This window comes from Pungitius pungitius, chromosome 2 (genome assembly GCF_949316345.1).
Source record: "Pungitius pungitius chromosome 2, fPunPun2.1, whole genome shotgun sequence".
Classification (NCBI taxonomy): domain Eukaryota; kingdom Metazoa; phylum Chordata; class Actinopteri; order Perciformes; family Gasterosteidae; genus Pungitius; species Pungitius pungitius.
In genome coordinates this window covers 697501-720000 of record NC_084901.1, presented here as the reverse complement: position 1 = coordinate 720000, position 22500 = coordinate 697501, and the positions used below count along the sequence as shown (strand labels likewise).

The 22500-nt window shown below is 46.6% G+C and overlaps 2 protein-coding genes across 4 annotated transcripts in view; both read right to left on the bottom strand.

The window, feature by feature from the left end:
- Positions 1-94: 94 nt before the first annotated feature.
- LOC119211205 (myelin regulatory factor-like protein) lies at positions 95-10626 on the bottom strand. 3 transcript variants are annotated; one of them, XM_037461924.2, is made up of 24 exons: positions 10415-10626; positions 9887-10016; positions 8947-9040; positions 8697-8758; positions 8191-8557; positions 7597-7800; positions 7326-7521; positions 6689-6765; positions 6274-6384; positions 6102-6195; positions 5815-6015; positions 5631-5739; positions 5440-5549; positions 4929-5074; positions 3886-4050; positions 3737-3799; positions 3275-3315; positions 3024-3194; positions 2782-2829; positions 2611-2695; positions 2383-2457; positions 1757-1868; positions 1160-1231; positions 95-786 (listed from the first exon to the last, which is right to left on the bottom strand). In XM_037461924.2, the coding sequence occupies exons 2-24, from the start codon at positions 9957-9959 to the stop codon at positions 676-678; spliced, it is 2787 nt and encodes a 928-aa protein (XP_037317821.2). In that variant the 5' UTR covers positions 9960-10016; positions 10415-10626; the 3' UTR covers positions 95-675. The 3 variants fall into 3 exon arrangements, with proteins under 3 accessions (XP_037317821.2, XP_037317822.2, XP_037317823.2); XM_037461925.2 differs by having other exon boundaries at positions 3275-3312; XM_037461926.2 differs by lacking the exon at positions 10415-10626 and having other exon boundaries at positions 8947-9035; positions 9887-9996.
- Positions 10627-10915: 289 nt separating this feature from the next.
- LOC119211206 (leucine-rich repeat-containing G-protein coupled receptor 5-like) overlaps positions 10916-22500 on the bottom strand; it is a 21661-nt gene continuing 10076 nt past the window's right edge. Inside the window, exons 7-20 of the mRNA XM_037461927.2 lie at positions 21847-21915; positions 21697-21768; positions 20275-20346; positions 19920-19988; positions 19321-19392; positions 19059-19124; positions 18475-18546; positions 15609-15680; positions 15296-15421; positions 14705-14859; positions 14324-14404; positions 13671-13914; positions 13453-13607; positions 10916-13376 (exon numbers count right to left, since the gene is read on the bottom strand). Of these exons, the coding sequence (XP_037317824.2) occupies positions 12676-13376; positions 13453-13607; positions 13671-13914; positions 14324-14404; positions 14705-14859; positions 15296-15421; positions 15609-15680; positions 18475-18546; positions 19059-19124; positions 19321-19392; positions 19920-19988; positions 20275-20346; positions 21697-21768; positions 21847-21915 (2026 nt within the window). The 3' untranslated portion in view covers positions 10916-12675. The remainder of the gene's footprint in view (positions 13377-13452; positions 13608-13670; positions 13915-14323; positions 14405-14704; positions 14860-15295; positions 15422-15608; positions 15681-18474; positions 18547-19058; positions 19125-19320; positions 19393-19919; positions 19989-20274; positions 20347-21696; positions 21769-21846; positions 21916-22500) is intronic.

Sequence of the window (22500 nt, the reverse complement as noted above, 5' to 3'; positions counted from 1 at the left end):
TGGATTGTTAGTTAAGATAAATGCATGAAATATATTACTAGCATACTGGACCATTTAATAGTTTTTATTTCTCATGAAGTAGATTCAGTTATGCTCATAAAAAAGATGTATTCTTTAATTAATATAAAATGTCACACTTTAACAATGACATTCTTACTTTTAATAAGTACATTTCAACTAATTGGTGCTTTTCAAACATTAAACATTTTTCTTCAATGCCTAAATTTCTAGTTTTTTTTACACAGTTGTATGAACAACATTTTCTGGCTCTTTTCTCAGGATTCTTGCCAAAAGTTGCACTAACTTTTTATTAGTGGTATTGTAAAACAATCCTACGCTTCGTTCACACAGGTTTTCCATCAGAATTAGATTTGTACATTTCAGAAAATAAACTAAAACACAAACAGCACACTGGTTCATTCTGGAGTGATGCCTCGTCACAGTGTGCATGAATTAACTGTAGACGTAAGCTCATATTGTCTTTTTCCTCTTTTAAAAAGGTAATAAGGTTAAACAGCACAGTTTCTCACATTAAATAAAAGTTTGAGAAAAGCCATAAAAAAAAGTTCATTCATGTTGGGAATCACTGTTTTAAATAGAAAATGATTGATACATTGTTTTGACAGATGGATGTTAATGAAGTGTCACAATAAAATAAGATGTCATATTTCACATTCACGCTAGCTGTTTGTCTCTGGAGTCTGTGCAGCGTCTGTAGAAGTGGAAGTGGTAGTCAGTGAAGAGCGCCCCCGCATAGTGATGGTCGGTACTGCAGTCAGCTTGACCCTGAGAGGAGAGAAAGTTATTGTTACTCATTATTACAGTAAATAACATGTTCTGTGTGTGTTTGTATTTAGTAGGGTTAATATAAGTAAAAGTGAATAATCGTATCTTTTTTTTTTTAAAGTGTATCTTTTTATTACTGAAAAAGTTCAATTTTAATCAAAGCGGCAGGAGGAGCATTTTGTGGGGATTATTCCATCTGTGGGTGTTTTAAAGTGGAACCAAATTCATGGCAATGGGATTCTAGAGAAAAATATTTTCAAGGTCTTTCAATCCTAAAGAGTACAACTTTAATCCCCCTACGATGTAGATCTGTTGTTATTAAAATACAGGGAACATTTTTCATAGAAACCAAAGATATGAAAAGATGTCTTACAGCCGCCGTGGAGCGAAAGTGATACGAGCTGTGATGAAGACGAGCCACGTGAAGAGGCCACTCGTGTTCTCCCTGCAAAAAACATCTGTGACTCAAAACACCATTTTGCTTTTTTAACGCTATAAACAAGCAAAGCTGCTTCACGTTTTGGATGAACCTGCATGTCATGCAACCTGCTCGTCACATGCTGCGTGGTGCAGTCACACGCGTGTTGGATTAATGTCCACGTAGCTGTGATTAGCACGTCGTCCCTTTACACCCATCATTCATCACGCTGCATTATTTACTGAGTGGGTGGACTGGAACCTCAGTGACCCTGAAGGCAACATGTGCATCCACACATGTTGATGCAGGGAAGTTCATGTATGTTCTACATCACAGGCTCAATCCATCTCTATATGCAGTGGCAGCAATTGTTCATGAAGGAATAAAATGTGTTTGGATGGGTGTTCTTAAATGTGTCAGTGGGACAGGGATTCAAAGGGCCTTTGACAAAACCATATTCACGTCCACATGTGAAGAAGTTAAACACAAAACAGAAGTAAAAGATATGAATGAAGCTGTTAATGCTCAGAACGGTTCTTTGTGGCCGTCTACCTGAGTGTTTGATGGGTATCGGCTCTCGGTGACGGTGTTCATGTCCAGCACCGCGGAGCAGGTGGCCGACTCATCGAGGCCACAAAGATAAACCACCAGCAGCTCCGTGGAACTACGCAGAAATAACATTCATTTACATTAAAAGGGTTTCATTTACTGCCACATGTTCCAGTCTCTTATTTGGACAAAAAACAACAAAGAAGTATCTCAATTTACCCAAACTATGAGCTAGCATTAATGCTAATGCTAACAGTCAAAAGTTAGCATCAACTAACTACATTAGCTATTGTGCTAATTGCAATAGTTACCATAGTTATAAAGGTAATTTGAGGGATTTGAGCTATTACTATTACTACTTATACTGTAAACATTGAAGTGTTGGATTTGAATCTATACTATTTGATCTTTCTTTACTTTATATTAATACCTTTTGAGATTACATTTTCTCTTGTCTATTCATTAAAACACATTTTATTCATTAACATTTTCATATCATCATGAAGTGTATAAATTATTCTAATCAATACAGACACAAGTTACCGATGCAGAGGCTCATATGGTGTAAATTCCTGTTTTCATGGCGGTGTTTTGGAGCAGATTTGATCTGATTGATGGTCAGCACTTACTTCATGATCAAGGTGACCCTCATGTTGACTGGGACAAACTGGCTGATGGGAACGTTGTAGGTGTATCTACCTGGCCTGAAGCAACCACAGCACAAATCAATGAAAACGATACAAATTCAAAAAACGCAAGATAATTACCAAATTAGAAGGTCCCCTCAGGTTCATCATCCGAACGGCTCCTCGACAGACCTGCAGTACTCGTGGTCTCCTTCTGCTGTCTTCACTTACCCACATTCGCCTGCCAGGCAGTATTTACTGTCAATCACCCGCTGGTTCTCTTTGATCAGGAAGGAATGGATGGTGGTGTTCGTCCCTGACGGTGAGAAAATGTTTCGTTGAATTGTTTTAGTCGGCTGCGAGTTCAGACACGTTCACGTTCATTAGAAAGAGAACACTCACAGTCTCTGTCATCTTTTAGATCGCCATACAGTTTTTCTTTCCTTCTTTCTGTGGAAAAGACCAGACACACCAGGATTAGAGCAGGAATCAGCCTCACGTACCCTGAGAAGCAGTGACCACCGGGCCGTGTGCAGGCCCAGTGAGTCTCTGACATCTGATTCAGGCCTTTATGTCATGGACACAGACTCCTGTTAATGGATGTGTGGCTTCGTCGCCTCGTTCAGCTCGAGATGATCCGTTACCCGTTTCTCTTCCTGCTGATTCGGTGGCGTTGGACTCGGTGGCGCCCCCTGCAGTTGTTCCACAGCAGTACGCCCGCTCGCAGTACAGCAGGTCGCAGAAGTCCACGTCCGGGGGCCAAGGGCCGGGGGGGGCGGTGGGGCCGGGGGGGCCAGGGGGGCCGGGGGGTCGGACTGGGAAAGAGGAGGGGTCAGAAGCTGTCATGATGTGAAGGAGCAACCAGAGGTGACGTGTAGGTGAAGGTGTGGTTTACCTGTGCTGCTCCAGGCGGTGGTGTGCACAGGAAACACACTGCTGTCACACGGCACACAGACAGGTGACATTTAGGTTCATTGTGACAACAGCATAAATATCACAGGTGGATCGCAGTCAGCAATTCAGTAATTAAAATAATAAAGTGAAAGGTAGAGACATTTATAAAAAACAATCCCCTTCAGTCAACGTATGTCAGCGATGAGAAATAAACCAACAGACAGTAATGGTTGTAAATAAGGGAAAATTAATGGCGGTTGCTTGGATGGTTCCAGGTACTAGGTGTGTTATTGGGCGTTTCCGTGGCAACGTGTTGCTACAAGACTACAGAGGGGGTGATAACGGTGGGGTTACTGGTGTCGTGGATTTATTCATTCATAGTTTATACTACTGGCAGAATGGCTCAGTGATGGTTGTTACTCTTTGGTTGCTGTTACGGCGTGAAGGTTATTCAATGTTTTACCTGTTGTTTTCAACCTCTTCCTCGTTCAAAGTTAATAGGTACACAGCTGTGATAGAGATGGCACTGCACACAAACACACGCAACACGTGTTAGATCAGTGTTTACCCCACTTATGTTGTGTCCAAACAGGAAGTGACAGCAGGCCTCACCAGAGGGCAATGGTGGCCAGCAGCATGAAGATGGTGACCTGAAGGACTTTGTGCTGCAGGCAGCGGCGGCACCTGTGACTCCAGGTTCTGGACTCCTGGACGCTGCCGTTCCTGCAGGCCTCTGGACTCGGCGCCATCGACGCGCTGCTGTGTTTCCTGCTCTTCCTGTTGGGTCAGAATGCAGCGATTCCAGCTCGTATTGCAGGAACACACATGGACGCAGTGGATTTACGTGTATCATGGAACAAATGGGGCATTGTGCAATTACTTTTACCACAACAGTCTTCCAAAGATAATAAATATATTGAGTAAAAACATTTTATATTACGGTAACGTCTCTTTGCGCTTGTAGGAACGCACATTCTCCACCAATGAGAGCCTCTCCTTATCGACCCTCCATTAGTCTTTGTGTGACCTTGACCAGATTTCAGCTGTTGACCTTCTGTCCTTCCAACTGCTTTGTGGATTTATGACTCATTTCCCACAATGCCGTTCAGCAAGAAAGACATTGTGTGAAATGGCCAGTTTGTGATGCTTCATCTTTACTTTTAGCCGCCGTTCATCATTGCATCTCTTTAACGGCGGCGGTTCATTCATTCATTCACGTAAACAATCTCAGTCTCATGCAGAGACTCGGATGACCTTGAACTGTGATGCACTGATAACGCACACACACACACACACACACACACACACACATGCTCCAAACTCCCTTAAGGGTTGTACATAATAAGCTGAACTGACCTTTGACACAGATTGCACAGAGTTGCAAAACAAACCTTTCAAAGTAATAATTTTTGCACTCTGCATTTGATTGATTTGTTTTGCACACGAAAACTTTGATGCTAAATCATTGATTTACACTTTATTCTAAATTCAGTTTTTTTATCCAGACAAAGTAATTCATAAATCCTTTATATTGATATATCCTCTTATCTGTAATAAAAAGTTTAATGAACTAATAGACGGAAGGAATGATGGATGAATGGATGGCTTAATAGATGAATGGCTGAATGAATGAATGGATTATTGGATAGAGGTACCTGCTGGAGCGCAGGCTGCCTGTTAGGCTCTTCAGCTTGGCCAGTCGGCGGTTCCAGACCTCCAGCTCTTGGATCCGAGTCTCCAGGTTGTCGGTGAGCTTCGATAGCTGCTGCACCGCGCCCACGTTCTCCATGAAGATCTGCTCCTGGAGGACGAGGATCAGAGGAAACACAGTTCAACACAAATTAGTTTTTAAGTGAGATTCTGTTGTGCAGGGACTGAGATAATTCTATATTTCCTCTTGTGGTTTGGTGAACGGCTTGTTGCTGAGGCTCATGGGAGCTGTAGTTGTTCAGAGGGAGCAAATTAACTTTTAGTCCGAAACCTTTTATCCAACAACATGGACCGAAAGCACCGAAATGCCAAGACTTCCTCTGTGTCATTTGGTTGTAGATACCCTAACCCCAACCTCTTTTACTGATGTCAGACATTTAATAAACAAAACATGTCATTCAAAGAAATAAGAACACAAATCAACAAAATAAAGTTTTGCGATTAGGAGGAGCTTACTTTGTCCACCATGAGGAAGTTATGGATCTTCTCTCCGTCGGAGCAGGACACGTCTCCGACCTCCGTCACGGCCGATGGGAGCAGCTCCTTCACCTCCTGAGCGATGATACCTGAAACGCAACGAGGAGGCGTCACGCCGGCCTGAAGCAGCGAGCGCGTCAGCGTCGGGATGAAGTCGCTTGTGTCGTCACCTGTCTGGTGGGTGTGGTCTATCCCCATGGTGGAGGCAAACTCTGGTTTATAATCAAACTCAACTATTCTCATCTGTGTGATTCTCCTCAGCTGCTCCTCAGAGTCCACCTGAGGAAACAGAAGGCGCCATGAGACCAACGCGTGGGAAGAGACGCCGGACTCAGCGAGGCGACGCCCTCTCACCTCATGGATGTTCTCTTTGGCGCGGCGGTCGGACGGCTGCATGATGGCGCCCATCACCTTGGCGTTGCCGCAGACAACCAGCGCCTCGTCGGGGGAGTCGGTGTTGATGCCCACGTGGCCCTGGCACACCACGGCGTCCTGCGCTGCGCCGCGCTGCCACGGGGCGTCGCCCTCCATCTCAAACTGACCCGGGTTAGAGGCCTGTGGGGCGGAGACGGGCCACAGCTCATAAAGAGGACAGTAGAGGGGTGAGTGGGGGGGGGGGGTTGTGACATCGGCGTTTTTACCCTAACGACGATTCTCTCCGACACCAGAGCTGTGAGGAGGAACGTCTCGGCTCCTCCCACCGCGGCGTACAGAGCGACCACCAGCTGGAAGTATCTGCAGAACAACGCGCACACTCAGAGACACACTTCTTTCCTTCATTCAGCCACTCATCTCATCAAGTCACCCTCTCACCGCTGGTCCGGGTTGGGTTTGCCTTTCTTCCTCATGTTGTTGGACGTGGTCTCGCTGAAGTGCAGTCGGCCGAGCGTCACCTTGGTGATTTTGCCGCTGGGCAAACTGACCCTAGTGGAAAATATATATGATTTAAATTTCTGTTTTATGGTAAACATAGAACACTGAAAACAAAGAGAGAATGGACACCAGCCACAGTCGACCAATGGTTTCCCCCATTGGAAACATGGATCCCGATCAGTAGAGCTGAGATTTAAACCACTTTGGACGTGTCAAAATAAACTTTGTGTTGACACTAAGTTGGTTGTGGTGACAAAGAGCTGGACCGTACCAAGTGGCCCGGTTCAGAGCTTTAGCAAAGCAAAAGGTGTGTTTGAAGGGCTGGTGCCACGCAGCGTGCAGGACGCCTCCCCACCTGACAGCCTGGAAGGGCTTCTTGCTGCGGTCGGGCTGAGATTGCTCGATGGTCACCAGGTGGCTCGGAGATTCCAGCTGCGAGGAACGAGACGTACATGAAGCCCGGAGAGAGAAAACGGACCCCCCCCCCCCCCCCAAATCAGCCCGAGCATTTAAAGAGATACTCATGTGAGATACGACATTCTACTTCTAAGATACCAACGAGTCAGCGTTAGGAATTCAAGCAGAATGAGAAGGTGTGGTCCTGACTAGCAGTAGAGCTACAGTATGCGTGGCATTAGAGTCATTTCTGCACATTGTGCGTCTTGTGAGTCGTTTAGTGGCGAACACATGACATCCGTACTGGGAGAATGTTTCCGTCTAGACCTCCTCTGAAGGATTTCCTCCTAATTTGATCCCCATTGAAGGCTTTTTGGGGTTCCTTCTGTGTCAGGTACGAGTTGGGGAACAGAGGATGTCGTAGGTGTAGAGATAGGAAAGATTTTGTACTATATAAAGAGTTAATATTATGTTGAGGATGTTATGAAATAAGATATGACTGAGTGAGTGTGGGTTTATTACATAATAGATAACAGCTAAACTGAGGGACTACCGTAGTTCATCTTGGATCTGAAACTTTTGTCGTTTTGTCTTACCTTGACTCCGAACACTTTAATCAGGAAGTGGTCGACCTGCTGCGGCCCGCCGGGCGTCCCGACGTACTTCGGCTCTGCGGCCACGCCGATGTGGACGGTGACCTGGAAGTGGTTCTTCTTCTGGCAGACGAAGGCCTCGTCCACCGCGGAGTAGTTGAAGCCTTTATCGGTGTCGATGTGGTAGGCGGGAGGGGACCTGGAACCAGCAGAAGAAGACGTTAGAATGTCTCCTTCATGCAGGGTGTTGAAATGAAGCTGGTCCTGCGCTCACATGGTCTCGTAGCTGCTGTCGTAGGAAGTGGTCCAATGCTCCAGCCTGTAGTGTTCCCATGTGACAAGTTGGTACGATCCCAAACCGCTCAAGCTGTTCCCTACACTGCCACCTCGGGTCCCATCACCTTCACTGCAGGAGGCCTCGATTCCCCCCGATGGTTCCTCACACTCAGATCTTCTCCTTTTTTTGCTCTCTGGGGAGCTGAAGAATGAAGAGACGAAGCTTAGAACAAACAACAGACCAAGACGGAGTCCCCATGTTGTTTATCAGAGCAGTCTGATCAGCAGGAACTTTACCTCGTTATCTGATGTACTAATGATTGTTATGTCAGGAACTTTGCGGACCATACTACATATTTGGGATTTTCTGGTAAAGGAGGATGATCTCCTGCTTGTGAGTGATGCAGGTTGATCTCTAGATAGCAGAACATTAGAGACCTCCGCCCATGAACTTTACTGAAGGTTCCCTGGTCTGCAGCGAGAAGTCACATCCAGACTTCCTGGTCTCAGCTCTACTTCCTTCAAACTTCCAGTCAAACATCACAATTCCTGCCTTTAGTCACCGGCTTTAGTCCAGGGGAGGTTTGCTTACCAGGTGTGCAGCGATGAGTCCAGCAGGTAGGTTGAAGGGGGTGTGGCTACGCCTGGGACCTCGTAGGGCTTGACGTAGCTGATGGAGGGTGGCGCTGGCGCGGTGGGGGGGGTGTAAACCTGCGGGCGGCCCTCTGGACCCAGGTAGTGCAGGTGCTCAGGTGAGCGGCGTGGCGGCTGGTGCGGTGCAGACGTCCCAAGCTCGACGAAGGTGTCAGTGAGGCCCAAAGGGCGGAGCTGATCGGGGGTCAGCAAATTGTGGGGGGCGGGGCCTCGGTCCTTAAAGCAACAGGACGTTGAGGGGGCGGGACGTTGTGCTGGCTGGATGTTCTGCTGATTCGACCAATTAGACGCCTCGTAGTGGAAGTCTGCCAATAATAAAAGTAGAACGTTTTTCTTTTTAAATAAAACACTCAAATCAGAATTCTGGAGAGAAATCTGAAATCTATTTCAAACGTATATTTTTGATTCAGGGTTTTATGTAAATTTGAGCAGAGTGCAGAGTACCTGGTATCTGTGCAGGTGAACACGCCTCCGAGCTCGAGTCAGGAGGAGACTCAGGGAGCATGCTGGGAAACACACATTTCTTTCTCTTTAATTACAACCAGCTAATAACCAACCAGGTCAGTGTGTGTGTGTGTGTGTGTGTGTGTGTGTGTGTGTGTCAGATGATGATGTAAAACATAAATAACAACATGTGTATTGGACTTTCTAGGAGCAAATGGAGAGAGAGTTTAACGGTGATGGAGAATCTTACAAGCTGTTGGGGTCCATGTCGTTACTGAGGTACTGCTCCAGGATGCTCGTATCCACGGCAACCGAGCTGTCCAACACGCCGCTCACATCCTGTCCTGCACACACACACACACACACACACACACACACAAAGATACAATGTATGTGCTTTAGATTGATACGTCTTAGCACATAAGTCTGTAAATGTGTCTAAAAGATTTACAGTTGTAATTCATCTCCTCAAACTTCATCAAAGACAAACTATGTGAAAACTTATTCTGCACTTATTCTCCTAAAAGATGTTGTTTCCATGACGGTGGAATCTCTTCAAGGACAACTTTCATTCTTCAGAGCCTGTTTATAATTGTTGCATCAGTAAAACCTCGATCCGGAAATGACTTCAGGCACCAGTGGATCCTCTTGGTTTAGAACCTCTCGATCCACCTCAAGCACCTTTTGAACTTCCTTTAGAATCTTTTCAGATCTTGACACACTTCAGCCGCCCCATGAAGGAACGCTGTAGTCGTCAACAATCCATAAAGAGCCTTAAATCTTCCTTCTACCCTAAAGAGCCACCTTAGGTTTAAATGGACTCCTTCTTCCTCTCCAAGGACCATCACATCTTTCTCTACAAGCCGAACCGCTTCCAGGGGGCTTGAATGCACTTAGGAACACACAGGCCCAGTTCTTCAGGACTAGTAGAACCTCCTCCAGAATCAATGAGCCCACTCAGGTCCACAAAAACTACCTGCACCTGAAGGACCACATGAGTATCCTCAAGGCCCCTAGGAACCACTTCAAGAACCAGAAGTCCACATCGATGGACCCGTTGATCCTCTTCAGGAACCAAAGGTTGAATTCCAGACCGTGAGGACCTTGTTTATCATCTAAAGGACTCCTGCACACCACACGTCGTGGTGGATCATCTCAACTCCAGGAGGAGGCGTCCGGAGGCTGCTCACCGCTGAAGAACTGCTGCAGCGCCTCGTTCTCTCCCAGCACCCCGAGGGGCAGCCGGCCCGCCGCAGGCTCCATGGCGCCCAGCAGGAGGCGCTGCAGCCGGGCAGGAGGCGCTGAGGACAACCAGCAGATCTGAGCAGGAAAGAACCGAAGATTTAATGCTGGTGAGGTTTAAAGGTCTAAAGAAACACTTCTTCTTCTAAAAGTTACTTTTTTACAGGCTAAATTTGGTTCAAAAAGCAGAAGGAACATTGACTTAATCTTTGAAAGGTATGTTAATAAATCTTATTGTATTAAAAAGAGAACATTGTGACAGTTTTTCTGTGATGAACAGAAATCGGTGCCAGAAGTGAAACTGCGTTGTTGTAGCAACATTTTAATGAGCTAATTTAAGCGATTTAACACCCTGAGTGTCTCCTGGTACACAACTTATTACAGATTCAGCTTCCAGAATCCTCACCGGACGCCAAACGCACCGGAGAAACGCTCTGGAAGAGGAAGGCCAAAATGTCCGAGACACACACACACACCTGTCCGTGTCTCCAAGATGGCCGGCGGTCGATCCGTCAGTTTGACCTCGTCCTCCTCAGGTAGAGACGTCCTCAGAGACGGACGCGTGGCCGCACAAGTCCTCCGGACGGGTCTTCTTCGTTGGTTTTAACGTCGGGAGCTGAGCTTTTAGGGACCAATTCTTCCTCTTGTTGTTGGGATCGTCTTTGTCCGTCTGAACTTTGAGCTCAGAGCAGGAAAAAAGGGAAAGACGTTCACACACCTGACGCAGGCGCACAACACACCTGTGTGTGTGTGTGTGTGTGATGAGGCCATAAATCCAACGCAGCCGCATACACCCACACACCCACACACACCCACACAGACACACACACACACACGTTATTGCTGTACTTGTTGGACGCGCATTGACATCCGTTCTTTCCGTGACATTTTAAACTCTCGGACCTCAAAAACACGGCGAGTTTATGGAGAAGTTTGACCCCACTAAAAGTTAGCTTAGCTTAGCTTAGCTTCACAACATACGTGTTTACCAGGGCTGGACTGGTAATCGGCCCACCGGGCAAATGCTGGAGTAGTATTGATTGTCAAAACTACTCCAGAACCTGACGACATGTGGCAGAACCAGCAGGTGAACATGGAGGACGAGAGGTGACGAAGAGACCCCAAATAATGAGACGCACACCTTCAGGCAGTTTGTATTCAGCTGGAAAACCTGAATATTTACTTCAAAACCTCTGAAAGATAAAACCAGATGTTTTATTCACGTGAGAAATGCTTTGAATGAAAAGTTCTGACGTCACGATGGAGACCAGTGAGTTTAACAAAGAGAAGAGAAGGAGGGTTCTGTTTGTTAATACTTTATTGTGTTGGTCACAGCGATTCCATGTTTTCTTTTAATAGTTATATTTTGGCTACACACTTTATTAGATATGAACGTATTATCGCTATAAACAAAAACCTTAGAGAGCTAAAACCAACCAGAGAAGAAGAAGATGGAGCAGTTCATCCTAAATGTTCTCATCACACACAGCTTCCTCGGGGAATTGTGCGGTTGTTTAGATGTGATCAGCGTTGTGTTTGTGTTCACAGCACAAACCGACAATCATTTCCTTCTTAAAGAGTTTATTCAGCTGAACAAGAGGATAAAAGTAGATTAGTACTAATAAATGTAACTCCATAAATACAAGTTTTAAATGTTTGTCTACTTTAGAATATTTTGAGCTAAATGCGTCTCACAAAGCGCACAACAGACACAACAGGACATTTGAAGTGCTGATTGTTGAAAGTGCAGCAGATCAACCTGACTTTGAAACGGTCGATGTTTATCACAAATGGTTTCCATGGTTACGGCTGGGGGCGGGGCCAGAGACCCCGCCCACACAAACAGAAAAACAACACTAAAGGAACTAAAATGCAACAAAACACCAGTTCTTCATACTTCTACATCATTTTTAAACCGTCAGACTTTTTTACAGTTTGTAACAACAGTTAAAATAAAGATAATGATAATAATAATGAGTTGAGTTGAAAACATTTTCTCAGATAAATGGATTTAAAACTTTTGAAGAAGATTAAAGTCTGATGGTTCAAACCATCTCTAAAAGTAAAAGTATTAAAAGAGTCGGTGTATAAATACTACAAATAATAAGTCCATTCAGAATGTGAACATCTATCAAAATCAATTGTATTTAAGTACAGTAACTCATACTTTAAAAGACACAGTAATAAAGGGGATCGTTAGAAAACCAAAAAGACAAAAGTAAATCAAGAATTACAAATTCAAAGATTAAAAAAAGGTAACAATTTAACAATTTGAGACCAATGTAATTGTTTTTTACTGAAATGTAATAAAAGCGGTGATAATAATAAGAGCAGTAAACCAGTGTGAGATTTATTATGGTTGTTATTACCTTTGATATCATCCACAATACAATGAAAATAAAGATGTGAATAAGCACATTTAACCCTTCTCACAATAAGGAAATAGGATTGTTATTTACAATATGTACACACACACACACACGCTGTAATTTGTGTCATCTTTCAAAATAAAAGCTGCTGACTGCTAATAGTGTGTTTGTGTGTTTTTGTGTGTGCGTAAGGTGGCATGAAGCCTGAAATCGACCAATCAGAGAGTTGATTTCACGATGTATTAAGTCCTCAACAGGGTCTTCTTTCCTGTTAAATCTGTTAGATTTTGATGTATTGATACATTTGTTACCACACACTCTGCAGTATGTGTGTGTGTGTCTGTCTGTGTGTGTCTGTGTGTGTGTGTTTATTGATGAGGAACAACAAACGGCACTGAGTGCCGTGTCTTGCCCTGCTGTCTTCCTCTCTGCTGCTCCTCCTCTTCCTCCTTTGCGCCTCCCACCGCCACCAGCGCCTGGGTGGAGTCACACGACTGCTTCTCCGCCTCCTCGTCGCACCTCGACCTCCCTCCTCCCCCTCCTCCCCTGCAGAGTCTGGGCGCCCGCCTGGCGAGCGCCGCCAGCTGCTGGCGGGCGAGCGGGTTGAAGAGGAGGTACAGCAGCGGGTTGACGCAGGCCGGCAGCGGCGCCACCAGCAGCAGCAGCGCCTTGGCCGCCTCCGGGCCGGCGGCGGGGAGGCGCAGCAGCGAGGAGGAGGAGAGGAAGGCCACCGGGAGGTAGAGGAGGCAGTCTGAGAAGAGCAGCCAGGCCACGTGTCGAGTCAACGCCTCCTCCTCCTCCTCCTCCTCCTCCTCCTCAGCGGCGGCGGCGGGCTTGTTGGCCCGGCAGTAGAGGCGGGTGTAGGCGAGCGTCATGAGGAGGAAGCACAGCGAGTCGAGGAGCACCACGGAGACTGAGAAGGCCAAGGAGGAGGAGGAGGAGAAGGAGGAGGAGGGCAGACAGAGGGAGTTGCTGCCGTGTCCGGCCACCAGGGGGGGCAACGTGACGGCGAGGCCCAACAGGAAGCTGAGGCACACCGCCAGACGGACGCAGAGCGGCGAGGAGCGACCTGGATGGGGAGAGGGATCAGACCACACCTTCCAGATGTGTGTGTGTGTGTGTGTGTGTGTGTTTGTTTCCCTCACCGCCGCGTCCCTCCGGTTTGCCGTGGCGGCGTGCGGCCGTGCGGCAGCGCTCCAGCGCGGCGGCGGTGAGCAGGAAGAGGCCGGTCTGCGAGGCGAACACACACAGGAAGCCGCTGAGGCGGCACAGGAAGCTGCTCTCCCACGTCGCCCCGTACCTGCATCACACACCAGCTGTAAGACACCTGAGACTTTTATTTTGAAATTTCAATCTAGATCACCTCCAAAAAACGCCAAACGTCCAGCCGTCCACCGCCGCCAACCACCCGCTCCACAGTCCCATCAGGCCGTTCACCAGCGCCAGGAGGCCAATCAGCAGCTTGGGCGGAGTCACCGAGGAGGCGGGGGAGAAGAAGATTGACAGGACGACCAGGCTGTTGCTGACCAATGAGAGGCCTGCAATAAGCCACACCCCTCCACGGATCAACCAGCTGCCCAGCAGATGGAGGCAGGGGCGGAACGGACCTGGAGGAGAATCCACATCCGATCAATAAACCACATTCTCATCTTCAGATTAAAAGTTTCATAACTTAAGACAATTCTAAACTTTAATTTAAAAGAACTCCAGTTTGCTTTGTTTTCAACGCTTGAAACAAGAAATAATAAATAACTTTTAGGAAAAGAGAGACTGGAAAAGCAAAGTCTGCTGAAAGGGTGTCACTTAAAAACAAATATCATGTAAATATATCTTTGTTTATTGGGTTATTATTATAAGTCCATTCAATTCAATGTGGGTTTATTTGCATGAAAAAACACCAAAACCTACAATAATCATATAAAACGGACACATAATTAAAACAACATTGCTATTGTGAGATGGTAATGATAAATATTCAGTACATAGAGGTATTCATGTAGTATAAGTAACATGTACCTGGTGCAGGGCTGCAGTGGACAGAGTGTTGAAGTTTAGGTTCTTCTTTAAACTCCAACAGAAAATCCTCCCAGTCCTGATCTACTGGACCAAAGAGAGCAAAAGACTGGAGCTTTGAACTAGAAATGAAACCTTTTTGGTTATCAAAACTACAAAGAGTTCTGTTTCGTGACTAAAGTATCGTAATATGAGTATTGTGACAAAAGTATCATTGCAAATAATTATCGTGACATGAATATTGTAGCAGAGGTATCGTGATCATTTCACATTGTGCATCTTTGGTGATTCTCATCTTTAGCTCTAATTAGCTTCTAATTTCTTTGATTTCCTTTTCTTAAAGTCGTTTGGTTTTGGCGTTAACGTTGAGGTGTTCAGTGTCACCTTGGCTGGAGAGAACGGAGGTTTCTCTCAGAGTGGAGTCTGCTGCTTCCTCTGTGTCCCATGAGGCTCCTCCTCCTCCTCCTCCTCCTCCTCCTCCTCTCCTCTCACAGGAGACAAAGGCACAGCACTGGAAGGCGTAAGGAAGCTCCATCACCCTGAACACACCAACCCCATTTGTACTTTTTAATTATGTGGAAGAAGGACTTCCTGCATTCAATATCTTACTCAAGTTAAAGTACATTAAGTATTTGGAAGAATGACTGAGTTTAGAATAATTTGGATTATTTGGAGTATCGGTGCATTAACAATACATTTTGAAATTTGTGAAGGTGGAACACATTCAAAATATTTGATGTACAGTTTGCAGTTCAATCAGTACTAACACATTATTTATAATTTCAACTAGTTTAAATATGAATAGAAATGTAAATGTTATTATTTCATCAAAACCATGAAATCTCAAGTCTCATTCAAAGTTTTGCCCCAAAATAAACTTTTACTTTAAACTTGTACTGTTAAAAGCATTCATTTCTGAGCTGTGATTAGTTCTGAGATCCACAGTCATGTGACAGTAAAGGACTTAACATTCACCTGACTCGAGGCAGCTCCTCCCGCCGCATTAACGCCATCAGCTGCGTGTTTCCAGCCAATCGCAGGTGAGTCAGAGTCTGCAGACCAATCAGAGGGAGAGACGACAGCTGATTGGACGACAGGTCGCTGCAGGAGGGTCAGACAGAACGAATACATTTCATCAGTTTACACGGGAGGATGTTTCCATGACAGTTTATGACTATGAGTATTTGTACCTGTACAAGGTATCTAACGGGATGAATTCAGGTTTCACTGCTCAACCTTCATCTTTAGTCTTTAGACAAAGGATCAGAGACATCTTGACTTTACTCACAGTTTGGTGAGAGCAGGCAGAGCGGAGAAAGACGTCGGTTTCACTGACGACAATCTGTTCCACGACAAGTCGCTAAACAGAGAGGATGCAGGGAGGGATTTGAACCAACAACCTTTCATCAACTTGAGTGGACACAGTTCTGTGAGCTTGTTTTTGAGTAACTTCTGTATTCTTTAAGCATTTCTAACATCTCAACTAAAAAGAATTTCACTTTCAACTCATTTTAATTCATCCACATTAATAAAATGATCTAAATATTCAGCCATGACATCTTTAGTCTCCAACTTGCATTTGAGAGGGACACTTGAGGGACACTTGAGGGACACTTGAGGGACACTTGAGGGACACTTGAGGGACACTTGAGAGACACTTGAGTGACACTTGAGTGACACCATAACAAAGCCTCTTCCATGATGTCGTGGGACACTTATTATCACAGTCGTATCATTTCAGTGCTTTTATTTGACGTGTATTGCGTGTATCGTGTATTGTGTATTGCGTGTATTGTGTATTGTGTATGGCGTATTGCGTGTATTGTGTATTGTGTATTGCGTGTATTGTGTATTGCGTGTATTGTGTATTGTGTATGGTGTATTGTGTGTATTGTGTATTGTGTATTGTGTATTGTGTATTGTGTATCGTGTATTGTGTATTGTGTATTGTGTATTGTGTATCGTGTATTGTGTATCGTGTATCGCGTATTGTGTATTGTGTATCGTGTATTGCGTGTATTGTGTATCGTGTATCGTGTATTGTATATTGTGTATTGTGTAGCGTGTATTGTGTATCGTGTATTGCGTGTATTGTGTATCGTGTATCGTGTATTTCGTGTATTGTGTAACGTGTATCGCGTATCGTGTATTGCGTGTATTGTGTATCGTGTATTGTGTATTGTGTGAATTGTGGATTAGGTATCGTGTATTGTGTATTGTGTATTGTGTATCGTGTATTGCGTGTATTGTGTATTGTGTATCGTGTATTGTGTATTGTGTATTGTTTATTGCGTGAATTGTGGATTATGTATCGTGTATTGTGTATTGTGTATCGTGTATTGTGTATTGTGTATTGTGTATTGTGTATCGTGTATTGTGTATCGTGTATTGTGTATCGTGTATTGTGTATCGTGTATTGCGTGTAATGTGTATCGTGTATTGTGTATTGTGTATTGTGTATCGTGTATCGTGCATTGTGTATTGTGTATTGCGTGTATTGTGTATTCTGTATTGCGTGTATTGTGTATTTACGTGTATTGTGTATTGCGTGTATTGTGTATTGTGTATGGTGTATTGCGTGTATTGTGTATTGTGTATTGTGTATTGTGTATTGTGTATCGTGTATTGCGTGTATTGTGTATCGTGTATCGCGTATTGTGTATTGTGTATCGTGTATTGTGTGTATTGTGTATCGTGTATCGTGTATTGTATATTGTGTATTGTGTAGCGTGTATTGTGTATCGTGTATTGCGTGTATTGTGTATCGTGTATTGCGTGTATTGTGTAACGTGTATCACGTATCGTGTATTGTGTATTGTGTATTGTGTATCGTGTATTGTGTGTATTGTGTATCGTGTATTGTGTATTGTGTATTGTTTATTGCGTGAATTGTGGATTATGTATCGTGTATTGTGTATTGTGTATCGTGTATTGTGTATTGTGTATTGTGTATTGTGTATCGTGTATTGCGTGTATTGTGTATTGTGTATCGCGTATTGTGTATTGTGTATTGCGTGTATTGTGTATCGTGTATCGTGTATTGTGTATTGTGTATTGTGTATCGTGCATTGTCTATTGTGTATCGTGTATTGTGTATTGTGTATTGTGTATTGTGTGTATTGTGGATTATGTATCGTGTATCGTGTATTGTGTATTGTGAATTATGTATCGTGTATTGTGTATTGTGTATCGTGTATCGTGTATCGTGTATTGTGGATTATGTATCGTGTATTGTGTATTGAGTATCGTGTATCGTGTATTGTGTATTGTGTATGGTGTATTGTGTATTGCGTGTATTGTGGATTATGTATCGTGTATTGTATATTGTGTATCGTGTATCGTGTATCGTGTATTGTGTATTGTGTATTGTATTGCAGGTGGTTTAGCAGCGCTCTCCTTCCATCCTGAACCCATTTGAAAAGTCTTCTCCCCATGAGTCACCCACACATGAAGACATGGCCTGTCCACGTGGATTAACCACGGGATTGTTGGTTCTAATCCCACGATGAAGGAACGTGTTTGTGTTTACTCTTATTTTCTATAATGAAATAAGTCATTCTACTTCTCTAAAAGTATTTGCATATTGAGATAATGAATGCAGTGTTATCAGAGACATGCAAGAGGAGTAGAAGGCTTTCACATTCAAATCAACTCAGCAGGAGGCTGAAGGCGGCGGCCATTTTGTGTGTGATGTTGCCATGGAGACCGTTGTAGTGGGCTGACTTCTATAGAAAATGTGTATACAAACTATATAAAATGAGTGGAGTCAGAGTAAATTCAACCGGATGTTCTCCACGTTACAGCAAAGATCCTCGCTGTCAACAGACGAGGCACAGCGTCGCTCAGCTCATTTGTCTTTAGCCAGTGTAGCATTAAAGCTAGCTAGCTAACACAGAGATGTCCAGTTAGCTAGCTAGCTAGCTTTAACGCTACACTGGCTACAGACAATGAGCCAAGCAGAAGCTAACATTAGCATGAATAAAAAAAAATAGTTTTGACTTGTGAAGGTTATTTGTACTTAATCCTTCAGTCTCTTCTTTACTGTGAGAAGTCACAGCGACGAGACGTGAGTGTGTGTGAGTGTGTGTGTGTGTGTGTGTGTGTGTGTGTGTGTGTGTGTGTGTGTGAGTGTGTGTGTGTGCGTGTGCGCTTACAGAGAGCGTAGTGACATCAGAACTTGGAAGGTGTTCTCCTCCAGCTCCTCTATCTCGTTGTGGTGCAGATCACTGTAACACAAACACACACACACACACACACCCATTAGCTGAGATATTTCCGTGATTGGTAATCTGTTTTACGGCGCACAGAGAGCTGCGATCTCATTGGTCAAAGCCTACAGGCGCTAATCATTCCCACGGTGCACAGCTGGCTGTACTTTATTGGTCGCCGCGGCAACTGAATGAGAACTTCACGGGTCTGGAAGAGGCTTTGGGAGTAACTGAATACGTAATTATAATTAGGATAATTAGGATAAGAAATGAAAAGTTACTGTAATGAACGTGTTCACATTACAGATACATTTGGCAAAACTGTAGGTTACAGGAAGGTATTTAATAGAAATAAAGAAGCATGCACACATACGACGTCTCACACAGATATCTAAGTGACAATTAAGAAGGTTATTTTGTCTTTAAAGCAGAAAAGGGGAACAGCATCAAAGCAAGTTATCAAAAGCTTGATAATAATGAGTGAACGTTTTAAAAAAAAGAAGAAAGATAAAGCAGTGAATGAAACTCACATCGTCTGAAGGCTCTGACAGCCGGAGAAGCTGGGGAGAGTCTGGATGTGATTGTAGGAGAGATCCCTGCAGAGAACGTTTCAGTGTCATCAGTCTGAAAGCCAGCGAAGGCCTTAGTCACCATCACACACACCAAGACCTCCACCCGCCACCCTCAGGCCTACGTCAGGTCCACGTGTTATATGCCATTTATATACGTCATATAACCATTAGAAGGATTGTACCTTCAATGGCCTCAATCGCTAGGAAACAAAGGACTCACAGGAAGTGAAGGTTTGGAAGCTGTTCACACAATGAACCGGGCAGAGAGGTGATCCGAGCCCCTGTGATAGTCCTGCAGACACACACACACACACACGGTACATTATGATGCCTTCAGGAACATTCAAACAGCAATATGGTGCATTCAGGCACATCCCAATTGTGCTCGGTATATTATGTTGCATTCAGGAACACTGGATGTTGAAGTACACTATGGTGTGTTCAGGAACACTGACGATATTCTGTGTTAATTAGTGTGTTCAGGTGCATTGTGTTACAGTTACCGATGAAGAATGTGTGACGTTTGTTTGGTTGGAGGTTTTATTTCCTTCTACTGCGAGGTTCAACACACGCTGCTTTCAGCAGTTTAAATAGAAGAAGAAGCAGGAAAATGAAGCCTTGGGGGTGTTTATTATGACGGATGGAGATCTGGGACACAACAAGGAGTCCGTCAGACTGAATGAAACTGTTCAAATAACAGCCGCTTGATTTGAGGTTCGCTCTCAAAACACACACTGATGTCGACTGAAACAGCAAACAGTGACCACATGTGTGTGTGTGTGTGTGTGTGTGGGAGGGGTTTGGAGGGCGGGCTCTTACAGGCTTTCCAGGCTCTGGGTTCCCGTCAGGTCTGGAAACTGTGTGAGATTCGCTGCTCCGTTCAGCGACCTGAGGAAGCAGAGTGTGTTTGTTTCAGGTTCTCTGTGGATGTTCAGAGTCGGTGGAGAACTGGTTCTTCTCGGCTGAGAGGAACAGTGACGTCCCTCCACAAGCAGCCAATCAGATGCTTCCAGTACTGACCCGAGGTCAGTCATCTAACCAGACACACAGGAGGGAACCACGGAGTTCTCCTACGTCGTCCTCCCGTCCAACCCGTTTGTTCCATGTACACCGCACACACACACACACACACACATGTGGACATCCACACAAAAAGGAATGGCTTCTTACTCACAGTGTGCGTAGCTCCGGTAAGTCCTGGAAGGCGGATCGCCCGACGGACTGGATCGGGTTGTCATAGAAAACTCTGTGAAAGAAGAGAAAGCAGAGAAGAGGCTTGATGGTCCGTCCTCACAGAGCTGAGGGGACGTGAGGGGGCGTGAGGGGCCGTGGGGGGACATGGGGGGACGTGAGGGGACGTGAGGGGACGTGAGGGGACGTGGGGGGACATGGGGGGACGTGAGGGGACGTGGGGGGACATGGGGGGACATGGGGGGACGTGAGGGGACGTGGGGGGACGTGGGGGGACATGGGGGGACGTGAGGGGACGTGGGGGGACATGGGGGGACGTGAGGGGACGTGGGGGGACATGGGGGGACATGGGGGGGCGTGAGGGGCCGTGGGGGGACGTGAGGGGACGTGAGGGGACGTGAGGGGACGTGAGGGGACGTGGGGGGACATGGGGGGACGTGAGGGGACGTGGGGGGACATGGGGGGACATGGGGGGACGTGAGGGGACGTGGGGGGACGTGGGGGGACATGGGGGGACGTGAGGGGACGTGGGGGGACATGGGGGGACATGGGGGGACATGGGGGGACGTGAGGGGACGTGGGGGGACGTGGGGGGACGTGAGGGGACGTGGGGGGACATGGGGGGACATGGGGGGACGTGAGGGGACGTGAGGGGACGTGGGGGGACATGGGGGGACGTGAGGGGACGTGAGGGGACGTGGGGGGACATGGGGGGACGTGAGGGGACGTGGGGGGACATGGGGGGACGTGAGGGGACGTGGGGGGACGTGAGGGGACGTGGGGGGACGTGGGGGGACGTGAGGGGACGTGGGGGGACGTGGGGGGACGTGAGGGGACGTGAGGGGACGTGAGGGGACGTGGGGGGACATGGGGGGACGTGAGGGGACGTGGAGGGACATGGGGGGACATGGGGGGACATGGGGGGACGTGAGGGGACGTGGGGGGACATGGGGGGACGTGAGGGGACGTGGGGGGACATGGGGGGACATGGGGGGACGTGAGGGGACGTGGGGGGACGTGGGGGGACATGGGGGGACGTGAGGGGACATGGGGGGACGTGAGGGGACGTGAGGGGACATGGGGGGACGTGAGGGGACGTGGGGGGACGCGAGGGGACGTGAGGGGACGTGGGGGGACGCGAGGGGACGTGAGGGGACGTGGGGGGACGTGAGGGGACGTGAAGGGACGTGGGGGGACATGGGGGGACGTGAGGGGACGTGGGGGGACATGGGGGGACATGGGGGGACGTGAGGGGACGTGGGGGGACGTGAGGGGACGTGGGGGGACGTGGGGGGACGTGAGGGGACGTGGGGGGACGTGGGGGGACGTGAGGGGACGTGGGGGGGTACGTGAGGGGGGGACGTGGGGGGACGTGGGGGGGTGGGGGGGGTCAGGCGGTACGAACATGGTGATGAGGGAGGGGTTCCCCGTGAAGGCCTGCTCTGGGATGGACTGGATGTTGTTGCTGTGGAAACCGCTGAAAAGGAAGGAGGAAGGAGATCAGTTCTCCTCCCCGCTGATACGGAGGACCAAAGCAGAACCAAAGTGGACTCACAGCTCCTTCAGGTGACCCAGGGAGCGGATCCCCGTGGGGAACTCCAGCAGACTGTTGAAGTTCAGATCCCTGAGAGGAAGGCAGGGAGCGTCAGACTGGGAATACTGGATCCCACTGGGATTAGCTCGACCACACAAGACATGTCAAGCTAATAATGATAGTGAGTAAAAAAAGGAGGGGTCACGGGGGTCAGGTCCGGTTGGGTTGAGGTTGGGAATGACAGCTCTACACCGGCAGTATTAGGACAGACTTGGATAAGGATTATTCTTAGTTTGAGGATGCCACATCTGGACCAGTAACGTTCATCATTTCCAAGTCTCTAAACTGGAGTTCATCTCTCCCATGCTCACCCTACTGGGAATGTAAAATACCAGATAACCAGATCAATACTAGAAATAGAACAGTAGACTGGGATTAGGTGGCTATCACACATACACACATACAAACACACGCATACACACACAAATATACAGACCATGTGGAATGAAGCCGCCACATTGTGAAAATACCATTAAAATGAAATTTCTTCAGTCTGCCTGTGTGTGTGTGTGTGTCCAGAGGATGGTTTGAAACAACAATGGCCGTCACGGTTCTGATTGGTCGACAGCAGGACACTAGCTCTTTGATTCAAGGCCTAATCTTCATCATCTAATC

Coding starts and splice junctions, on each gene's coding strand:
- LOC119211205 (XM_037461924.2), bottom strand. CDS start 9,959: ATGGAGCCTGCGGCGGGCCGGCTGCCCCTCGGGGTGCTGGGAGAGAAC. Junction 6,196..6,273: donor AAACCCAACCCGGACCAGCG/GTGAGAGGGTGA, acceptor GTTGTTCTGCAG/ATACTTCCAGCTGGTGGTCG. Junction 2,830..3,023: donor ATCAGCAGGAAGAGAAACGG/GTAACGGATCAT, acceptor TCTTTTCCACAG/AAAGAAGGAAAGAAAAACTG.